Source organism: Octodon degus, unplaced genomic scaffold, assembly GCF_000260255.1.
Source record: "Octodon degus isolate 3935 unplaced genomic scaffold, OctDeg1.0 scaffold00239, whole genome shotgun sequence".
Taxonomy (NCBI): domain Eukaryota; kingdom Metazoa; phylum Chordata; class Mammalia; order Rodentia; family Octodontidae; genus Octodon; species Octodon degus.
Genome location: NW_004524815.1, coordinates 1,481,662 through 1,492,047, shown reverse-complemented (window position 1 = coordinate 1,492,047; position 10,386 = coordinate 1,481,662). Strand labels below are relative to the sequence as shown.

The 10,386-nt window shown below is 61.6% G+C and overlaps 1 protein-coding gene across 6 annotated transcripts in view; it reads left to right on the top strand.

Moving 5' to 3' along the window:
* The window catches only part of Slc43a1 (solute carrier family 43 member 1), an 18,386-nt gene extending 9,394 nt beyond the window's left edge, over positions 1 to 8,992 (top strand). For 5 of the 6 annotated variants that reach the window (XM_023706067.1, XM_023706065.1, XM_004645838.2 and 2 more), the window contains 9 exons: positions 2,007 to 2,140; positions 2,621 to 2,799; positions 3,547 to 3,693; positions 3,778 to 3,813; positions 3,905 to 4,043; positions 5,295 to 5,436; positions 5,710 to 5,783; positions 6,235 to 6,358; positions 7,152 to 8,992. In XM_023706067.1, coding sequence (XP_023561835.1) covers positions 2,007 to 2,140; positions 2,621 to 2,799; positions 3,547 to 3,693; positions 3,778 to 3,813; positions 3,905 to 4,043; positions 5,295 to 5,436; positions 5,710 to 5,783; positions 6,235 to 6,358; positions 7,152 to 7,298 — 1,122 coding nt within the window. In that variant the 3' untranslated portion in view covers positions 7,299 to 8,992. The remainder of the gene's footprint in view (positions 1 to 2,006; positions 2,141 to 2,620; positions 2,800 to 3,546; positions 3,694 to 3,777; positions 3,814 to 3,904; positions 4,044 to 5,294; positions 5,437 to 5,709; positions 5,784 to 6,234; positions 6,359 to 7,151) is intronic. The other variant, XM_023706066.1, reaches the window with a different exon arrangement.
* The last annotated feature ends 1,394 nt before the right edge of the window (positions 8,993 to 10,386 follow it).

Below are 10,386 nucleotides of genomic sequence, written 5' to 3'. Positions count from 1 at the left end.
ACACACACTAAAATAAATAAATAAATAAATAAATAAAATTTAAAAAAAAAAAAAGAAAAGAGCCAGTTGTAGGGGCCACGGCTGTCATCCCAGCACTTTGGAGGCTGAGGCAGGAGGATGCTGCCAGTGTGAGGCCGGTTTGGGCTACACTGCAAAACCCTGTCTCAAAACCAAAACAATTAGAAAAAGAAGAAAGGTAAAGAAGTGAAGTTTTCCTTCACATAACTGGAGTGGGCAGTGAGAGGGGTTCACGCCTCCGCAGGGCAGGTCCTGGGGTTCTGGGAGGATCTGTGGTGGGGTGGCAGGTGTCCTGCCTGACCCAGTCCATTTGTGGGTGGAGGTTGACCACGCAGGGATTTTAAAGGCCGTATAACATTCATGAGGCCAGAAATAGGGGTTTCGGGCATCTGGGTATGTGTGTGACTGGGGTCCTGGGGACAGGGCGCCCTTAATCTGTTGGCTGCTCTGTCGTCTTTTGCTCCTCCTTGCTTTGCCCCCACTTCAGTGTCTACCTGCCCATTAGGGGTTGGAGAACCGGCTCAAAGACTCACCGACCACCCTCAGTGGCCTTGCGGGGCCTGCACTTGAGATCCCAGCCCCCGCCCTAGCCAGCTTTCAGTCCTGTTTCCCTTCTGGGGAGCCCAGGGTGTGGACTGATTGCAGGTGGGTCAGCTGGAGGTCCAGGAACCTGGACACCTGAGATCCAGCTCTGGAAGGGAGGGCCTCAGTTTCCCCCTCAAGTGATCACAGCTGCCTTCCACCTGGGCCATCCTGTCCCTGGTCATCTGCCATCTTAGCTGAGCCTGGGGCTGCCCTTCCTCAAAGGTGTCTCAGAGCAACAGGAGTGCTGGAGGAGTGTGTGTCACCCCACACCCTTCAGTGTGTGGCCCTTGAGGGCTGTCCTATCTCCTGGAGGAAAGAGCCCCAAGCCAAGGCCCAAGGTTGAGGCAGACCAGAGTTTGTCCCAGGCAGCGATGGAGCTCAGAGTAGGCTTTTGAGAACACACAGGACTGTGTGTCCCCCTGTGTGCCTGTGACTGGGTGACTGGCTCCTGACAACAGGGGTGGCACGGGGCATGTCCTGGAACTTGTCTGACCTGGCACCAGTAGAGCTTGGGCTGAGGCGGGAGACCCCTCCCCAGCCATCCCGGGGAGCCCCTGGGAAAGGGCTAAGCTACCTCTGATGGAGTTTGCCTCTGCGGGGCAGGGAGGGATGGTTTGCCAGGCAGGGGCAGGATAAACACAGCTGGGCCCCAGGTGCCCAGGCCCTTGTCTTCTGTGTGTGATCTTCTTCATGAAAATAAACCAGAACATGGGGGAGATAGGTCAGTGGTCTAAGTGCCTACCTGGCATGCCTAAGGACCTGGGTTTGATCCCTGGTACCACATGCTGTGCCAGCCCCACCCGAGGTCTGCCAGGCTGGCCACCAAAACTGGGCGTGGTGGCATATACCTGTAATCCCAGCACTGGGGAGTTGAGACAGGAGAATCACTACGATGAGTCTGAGCTGAGTAGTGAGAACCTGGACCAAATAAATAAATAAATAATAAAAAAGTGGAACATGATAGCATCAGAGGCAAAGCCGATGGGTCTCTTCAAGACAGTTGTAGTTGGGCACCCCTGTAGTCCCAGCACTTGGGAGGCTGAGTCAAGAGGAGTGCCAGGAGTTCGAGGCCAGCCTGGGCTACATAGTGAGCTCAAGGCCAGCCTGGACGACCCTGTAGCAAGACTCTGTCTCAAAACAAAAACAAAAACAAACAAAAAAACCAAAGTCATAGAGTACAGGACATAGGGCACAGGGCAGACACACCAGTGCTTGGGGTGGGGACACTGGTTCACTCTTCTTGGGGGTCTTGGGTGCAGGAGGAAGAGCCAGGGTGAGGTTCTGGGATCTCGCTCTTTGTCTCGGGCTTTGGTTTCCAGGCAGCAGCGTGGGGTGGGAGAGACCCGAGGCCCGGTGGGCGGGGCCAGGCGGCCGCCCGCAGGCGCGCCTGTCTGTCTCCGCAGCTGATCTACGAGGCCGGCGTCCCCTTCATGGTCATCATGTTCACGTGGTCCGGCCTCGCCTGTCTCATCTTCCTCAACTGTGTGCTCAACTGGCCCTCGGAGCACTTTCCTGCACCTGAGGAAGTGGACTACACGTGCGTGGCTGGGGAGGGCGCGGGGGGCACCCGGGCGGACACTAGCCACAGGGCCGTGGTCTGAGGCCCATGCAGGCCAGCCCTGCCAGCTCCGGCTTCGTGGGCCTGGACCTGTCTCCTTCGGGCATGTAGTGGACCGAGGCACGCCGGCTGGCACAGTGGTGTCCTCCTGGGTTTGGAGGAGATGAGAATAGGAGGCCCAGCAAAGGCGCGGGGTGCTGTGCGAGCCCAAGGAGCGGGGCAGAAGTCTTGCTCGCCGGCCCTGGGAGCCGCTTGGAGGAGGCTTCCCCGGCCCGGAGGTGCTCCGTGGGGGCATGGAAGTGACCTTTACCCAGCGCCAGCTGTGTGCCCACCAGCTTCTGGTGTTAGAGGGTGGGTGACGGAGCTGTGGGCCCTGGGGCCCTCCCGGCTCAGGCCTGAGCAGGACAGCCGAGCGAGGGGAGCTGGTGGCTGGGGCTGAGGGTGCGCTCCGTACTGCAGGAAGAAGATCAAGCTCGCGGAGCTCGCCCTGACCCACAAGGTCACGGGTGACCGCTTCTACCGCCACGTGACTGCTGTGGGCCAGAGGCTGAGCCAGGAGCCGCGCAGCCTGGACAGGGGGACCAATGCCTTCCTAGCGCCCGCGGATGGCCGGGGTGCTTCGCAGAGCCAGCCGGAGAGTGAGTGCCTGCACCTTGGGCTACAGGTCCCTCTTGCCCTCTGCTGGGCGCACTCAAGACCAGGTGCAGGGGCCGGGGAGATGGCTCAGTGGAATAAGCGCTTCCCTGGCAAGTGCAAGGGCCTGAGTTCAATCCCTGGTTCCGCAAAAAAAAACCCCAGTACAAAAAAAAAAAAAAAAAAAAAAAAAAGACCAGGTGCAGACTCAGGCTCAGCCCTGGGGCTCCAGGTAGGGTGGGGGCTCCAGGTCGGGGAACTCAGGCCCGGCCTTGGTGCCCGGCGCCCCCTGCTGCCCACAGGAGGTGCTGCGCCCTCCTGCCAAGCCCCTTCCAGGGTATGGGGGCTGCCCTCCTCCGAGGTACGGGCATCCACCCTAGAGACATGGCCAGGTGAGCAAGGCAGGCCTGAGGGCCGCCACCCCCACTGTCGTCCCTGGACTTTGGCTCAGGCGGGAGGATGCTGGTCTCTGGGAGTTCAAGACCAGCCTGGGGAACATAGCAGGATCCCTTCTTGAAGGGTGTGTTACCACATGCAGCGAAGGGTCTGCATCCAGAGGGCCCTAGAAACGCACCGTGGAGATGGCTAAGAGCGGAGCAAGCTGGGCGTGATGGTGCAGCCTTCTGGGAGGCTGAGGCAGGAGGATCGCAAGTTTGTGAATTGAAGCCCAGGCTGATGACGCAGCTCAGGGCTGGCGCTGGCAGAGGGAAAAGGCAGCTCCGGGGCTCAGGGGCGCCCCCTGCTGTCTCCAGAGGCCGTCCCCTTCCGCCAGAGCCTGTGCTCGCCGGTCTTCCTGTGGAGCCTGCTCACCATGAGCCTCACGCAGCTGCGTGTCATCTTCTACATGGCGGCCATGAACAAGATGCTGGAGTTCCTGGTGACGCGAGGCCAGCAGCAGCGTGAGCCGGGCGGGTAACGGGCCCGAGGCGAGGGTGGGGGCCGGGTCCTGTGCCAGCTGCTTACGCTGCCCTCCCCACCCGCAGAGACCCATGAGCTGCAGCAGAAAGTGGCCGAGACAGGTAGGGCTGCCACCCAGGCGGGGACCCCCGGGACCCGGGCTGAGTGGGGCCAGAGCCCAGCCCGCGGCTCGGACCTCTCTCTCCACCCCAGTCGGGTTCTACTCGTCCGTGTTCGGGGCCATGCAGCTGCTCTGCCTCGCCACCTGCCCCCTCATCGGCTACATCATGGACTGGAGGATCAAGGACTGTGTGGATGCTCCGGCCAGGGCAGCTGCGCACAGCAAAGCCAGGTGACCTGCGGGCCGCGGGCCGCCAGGAGTTCTTGTGTCCTCTGCTTGCACATGTGGCTGTCCTCTCCCTGGACACCAGTGGCAGGGCTTCTGCCCGATTTTACAGATGGGGAAACTGAGGCCAGAAGGGGCGTGGCTTGCTTCAGAATAAGAACTAGTTGGGTGTGATGGTGCACTCCTGTCATCCCAGCACGCAGGGGAGGCCCCGTGTCAAAAAAACAACAAAATCAAAAACCAAACACAAAACATGGAGAACAGGCAGTGCTGGTGCTCATAGGGCCCCAGGCAGTTTTACTCCATGTTGGTGTCCTCACTGTGCAGGTGACAGGTCACACGGGTAAGGACCTCAGCCAGTTACACCGCATGCTCCAGCCCAGGCCTGAAGGGTTCCCTGTGCCCCCCTCCCCCCCTTATTTGCTCACAGATTCATAACAAGCATGTCCACGGACAGCAGCAGACACCCTGGCTGGGAGGAGCTGGGGTGGAGTTGCCCTCCAGCATGGGGGAGAGCCTGGGTTTCATCCCCAGCACCGCAGAATGAAAGCAAACACCACTTCATCCTGTCTCACAGTCACTGAGCTGTGGAAACCTGGGAGCAACTTAGCCAGGCATCTCTGCCCCAGTTTCCCTCTTCTGGCTGTGCCCAGCAGGAGGCCAGGGCTTCAGGGATCCTAGGTGCTGAGTGGGATGGGCAGATGCCAGGGGGCTTTTATTTATTTTTTGGTGGCACCAGGAACTGAACTCAGGACCTTGAGCTTGCCAGGCAGGTGCTTATGCTGCTGAACTATCTCCCCCCCCAGGGGGGTTTATAACAGGGTCTCTACAGCATTCCCGGCCACTTATGCTGCTCTCTGTCCCTCAAGCGGGACCCGAGCACCCCTGGGAGGGAGCTCACCAAGGCAGACTTCCTGAGGAGACTCTCTGTCCCTTTCTCTTATACTGGGAATTGAACTCAGGGCCTTTGCATGGAGCTATAGCTTTGGCCCTTTTCATTATAATTTTTAAAAATAATTTGAGACGGTCTTGCCATGTAGTTCAGGCTGGCCTTAAATTCATGGTGACTCTCCTCCCTCAGCCTGCCGAGTGCTGGGACAGCAGGTGGGAATGCATTTTAAGGAGCCCCTGTTGACACTCATGTAGTTGGTAGCTGAGAGCCAGAGGGGGAGGAAAGGTTTTCCGCCCAGCAGCAGGGGACAGGGCTGGGAGCTGGGGGAGGCTGAAGCCATGACTCAGACTTCTGCTTCTCCCCAGGGGCCGGTCCGCCACTGAGCCCGCCAGGCCACGCTACTGCAAGATGCAGAAAGTCAGCAATGCCATCAGCGCCTTCACCCTGACCAACCTGCTGCTGGTGGGCTTTGGGGTCACCTGCCTGATTGACAGCCTGCCCCTCCAGGTAGCCCTCCCTGGGCCCCCGGGGGCTTAGGGAGCATCTCACATCTGCAGCCCTTCGGTGGGACTGGGGACTGAACCTGGGGCCTGTGCACTGAGCTATACCCAGAATCTTTTGTTATTTTGAGACAGGGCCTCCCTACCTTGCTCCTGCTGGGCTGGTCAGACTTGTGGTCCTCCCACCTCAGCCTCCTGCAGTGCTGGGATGACAGGTGGCAGCCACCAATCCCAGTGCCTTGGGTCTCTTGACCTCTTCACTGGCTCCTTTGGATTTCAGCTTGTGACCTTCGTCCTGCACACCATGGTCCGAGGGTTCTTCCACTCGGCCTGTGGAAGCCTGTATGCCGCTGTGTGAGTAGGAGACTGCACAGAGCCCGGCCCTCTTCCTCCTCCACTCCCTTCCACCTCTGGATGCTGTACTTGGAGGCTGTCAGGTCTCTTCCTTCTCCCCTTGGGGGACTTGGCTCTTGAGCCAGCGACCTTTCCTATTTTCACTTTTTGGTGCTGCAGATTGAACCCAGAGCCTTGGCACAGAACTGTGTCTCCAGCCCTCTCAAATGTTTTTGTAAATCAGAGACAGGGTCTTGCTAAGTCACCAAGTTGCACAGGCTGGGCTATACCGTGGGACCCTCTGTCTCAGCCTCCCCGAGTGCCGCTGATGGGCATACACCATCATGCCTGGCTGCCCTGGAGATTCTGAGCTTGGGCTGGGCCCTGAGGGTGGGCCCTGGGGGTGGGGGGTGCTTGGTGGGGGGATGTGGGGAGGGTGCAGACCCCGACGTAAGGCTGCCCCACACCCCAGGTTCCCATCCAGCCATTTTGGCACGCTGACCGGCCTGCAGTCGCTCGTCAGTGCTGTGTTTGCCCTCCTGCAGCAGCCACTCTTCATGGCCATGGTAGGGCCACTGCGTGGGGAGCCCTTCTGGGTAAGTGCCCTGCACTGTCATCTGGTACTTTGGGAGACCGACGTGGGAGGGTCACAAGCTACAGTCCAGTCTGGGCACCTTAGATTCTCTCTCTAGTGAAAAATTATAGAGGGCCGAGGTTCAGCAGCTCCATGCAAAGGCCTGGGTCCAGCCCCCAGTGCTGCAAAATGGAACCCACAACCAAACACCACCTCCAGCAGGCACCTGGTGTTTGTTTGCTCTTTTATTACTATTATTATTGTTATTTACGTATTTGGTACTGGGTCTCACTATGCAGCTGGGACTCCTGGTGATACTCCTCTTTTCAGCCTCCCCAGTGCTGAGATTACAGGCATGCGCCACCACGCCTGGACTCAGTCATAGGACTGGCATTGCGTGATCCCGGGGACCTAACCCCAGTCAGTGAGCTTACGTAGGCAGGAGCTTAGTCCACTGGGCTCCCTTGCCTGCTCTTTTGCTCGTTCTTCGTGGGACAGGCTCTTGCTGTGTAACCAGGCTTGCCTCAAGCTCACTGCGGCCGTCCTGCCTCAGCCGCTCAAGTGCTGGGTTCTGCTTCTTCAAGGGCCCTGAGAGCCTCAGCTCCTCACCTGAGTGACGCCGTGAGCTGTGCAGTCCTCGCAGCGCCTGCCTGAGGAGTCCCTGAGGGCCTGAGTCTGGCCTGGGTCTGAGATGCTTCTGCTCACGGGCTGAGCGGGGCCGCAGGCCAGGAGGACTCAGCCCAGCACCCAGGTCTGCTCAGGAAGGCACAGTGTGGTGTTCCAGCCGCTGACTCAGTTTCCCTCCCTGCCGACAGGTGAACTTGGGCCTGCTGGTGTGCTCCCTGCTGGGCTTCCTGCTGCCTGCCTACCTCTTTTGCTACCGCGCCCGGCTCCAGAGGGAGCTGGTGGAGCCCAGCCCAGGAATCCCGACGGCACTGTGTGCCCCCAAAGTGGCAGCCTGAGGTGCGTGGCCAAGGACCTGAGGCTAGGAGCGTCCAGGCCACCCTGGGCCCCACGTGGAGCTCAGAGCGGGAGGGAGCAACTTCTGCGGGACTCGCAGTAGCCCCCAGGCCCTCGCGGAGTGGTGTCACTAAGCTGCTGACTGACACCACCACCCTCTGAGCGCCGGCTGGGGCGGGGTCCCCCCTAGCTCAGATTTTGGAGAAAATGAAAAGGCCCAAGCCCAGGGGGCGGTCGCCCCTCCCCACCCAGCCCAACGGGGCCCTCTGTTAGGCAGAGGGCGCCCATCCTTCCGCCTCCTCCTTCCCCCAGAACAGCATTTTGGGTCTGAACTTCATGCAAATGCTGAGTTTTGTGGTAGACCGTGATTACGTTTGCTTCTTTGGACAGGGTCTCGCCATGTAGCCCAGGCTGGCCTCCCTAAAACTGTTGACGATCCTCCTGACTCGGCCTCCCGAATGCTGGACAGCCCACGCATCCTGGGCTCTGGTAGACTGTCCGCCAGGCCCTGTTCCGGCTGTCCCTGCGATGGGGAAAGCGCGGCCGGCGGGTCTCGGGCGCGGGGCGTGAGGCGTCCGGCAGGTGGCGCTGCGGACAGTGGGAACCCCAGGACCCCAGCCCTGCCCAGCGGGGGCTTGGCTCCCACCCCGGGACAGGGAGTGGAGAGGGGCGGGCGGCGGAAGCCGGAGCCGTGTTTGTCGCGGCGCTGCCGAGCGGAACAGATGGCCGGGAGGAGGGGTGCGGGGGCCTGAGGATGCGGAACGAGGAATCCGACGCCCCGAGTCTCCCGGGAGAAGCCCCCCTCCCTTTTCCTCCGGCAAGCAGGCGGGCAGCCGCGGGCTCGCTCCGACCCCTCTGCGCAGTGTGCAGCCCTGGCGTGCGGCCGCTGGGTCTCACGGGTTAGCTGGAACAGGGGCGCGGGAAGCCGGCTCGCGTCTGGGAGCGAATTCAGGGATCGCAAATAGCAAAAGGGAAAACGTGTTAATTGGAACTTTATGCAGATGAGTCAGGACGGTGGCTGGGAGCTAGCCGGTCAAGAAGACGAGGCCCGGCACGGTCCAGGCCCAGGGCAGGGACAGGCAGACCAAGCCCCGAGATGGGAGGCTGGTTTGGCGCCCTGTTTGGGGATCTGCAGAGCAGTGGGATGTGGGGCCCAGGCGTCTGCCCCGCCCTCGCTCTAGTCCCCAGCGCCGAGTGTAGGGAGGCCTTAGCCGCCACGCTTGCCAGACCCGCTTGCGACGTCCACCGAGACGGTTGTTTCCCCCACGCCTACCCCAGCTTTGGGGGCCACTGACTCCGTCCCCAGCTCAGGGTGGCTCTGGCAGGGTGGCACCGGGACAGGGACCGTCTCAGGGAGAGAAATAAGATTCCCAGTGCCTGGGAGGCCGAGGCAGGGTCACCGCGAGGTAGAGGCCAGCCTGGGCTGCACAGCGGGACCACGGATCAAAATAAAAACAAAGACGGACTCCCTGGTGGCCAGAGCGGCGAGCGGCGTACAGCTGGCGGCGGGAGGGGAGCCAGGCCCCCTAGAGGCCACTGGCAGCTGTCCCGCTGCCTGCCGCCTGCCTTCTCCTGCCCGGACGGGCAGGACAGGGCCGTTGTGCCCGCTCGGGTTTCGAGCATCAAAGACGCATGGCAACCTGACCCCCGGGGCCGGTGGCTCTGCGCCGGGTCCTTCGCGGGGGAGGTCAGCGAGGCGCAGCGGCCCCGCCCGGACCCGAGCGGCTTAAGGGCTTAGGCTCGGCATCTGGGGTGCACCCCCGGCCGATGCTCGCCCGCAGCTCGCGCTCAGCCGGCTGTGACACCCGGGGGTGGGGCGGAGGGAGGGGGCAGGCAGGGACCGCAGGCACCCGAGCTGGACACCGCAGGCAACCAGGCCTGGGGTGGGGACGCGAGGTCTGAGGCTCAGGGGCTTCCTAGTTGGGGAGACCGGGCAGCACGCGCCGGATCATTGTGGGGCTCCGGGGTGCTGGGATCCTGACGATGCGGCAGGACAGGAGGCCAAGGAGGAGCCAGGAGGGTCTCTCATCTGTCGGGACCCTTTCTCCTCCGCCCGTGGGTACTAGGGAACTTCGGCGGATTGTAGAGAGGTGACCGCGCTACGAGGAGGCGCAGCGGGCTGCCTCGGGGCCCCGCGCGAGGTCGCGGTTGTTTCCTCCTTCCTGCTGCACGAGAGAATGAGCAGGAGCTAGGATGAGAAGCAGAGCGTGGACCGCGGCCAGGAGGGGCCAGAGCCGCGCGAGTGGGCGGGACGGCGACAGCCGCGTGGAGTCCAGGGCGGGGCTGGGGTTCTGCGCCTTCAGCCCTTCCCAGCGGGCCGGTGGGGGTGGGGCCCGGGTCCCTGAATGCCCGATGCCTACGCTAGTTCAGGTGCCAAGCGGAGAATCTGGGTCGGGAGAGGGGGGCTGGGGTCGGTCCCAGCTCGGGATGTGCGTGCCCGGGCAGTGCGTGGGTGTGCGCGTGTCCGCGCGTGGGTGCGCACGTGCTGGCGGCGGGCTCTGTCTGGGGGTGGCGGCTCCTCCCGGCTCGCGCCTCCGGCTCCGCCGCTGCAAATAGCATCCGGACCGCGCACGGCCCATGAATATTTCACAGGCGCTAATTCCATGACCTGGACGGCTGCGCATTTCCCAGCAGCCCACCCCCACGCCCGCCAGGGCTCCGCCTGCCTCGGCCTCAATTCTGAGCACAGTGTGCTGCCCACCAAGCCCCAACTGTCCCGGGCCTGTCAGCCCAGCACTCTGGGAAGCCAAGACAGGAAGGTGGCAGTTTCAGCCAAAATGGGGCCACTTAGTGACCTAGCAATGCCCTGCCTCAGAATTTCAGAACAAAATTTAAAAGGGGGGGGGTTTGGAGGCTGGGGAGATAGCTTAGCAGCACAAGCGCCTGCCTGGAAAGTACAAGGTCCTGAGTTTAATCCCTGGTACCTAAAAGAAGGGGAGAGGGATGGTACTGTTATTATTTGGGTTGAACAGAGGGTCTTGACCCTGAGCCGCACCCCTAACTGCTTTTTTCTACTTCTGAAACCTGGTTTTGCTAAGCTGCTCAAGCTAAGTCCATCCTCTGGATTCTCCTGCCTCGGCCTCCCAAAGC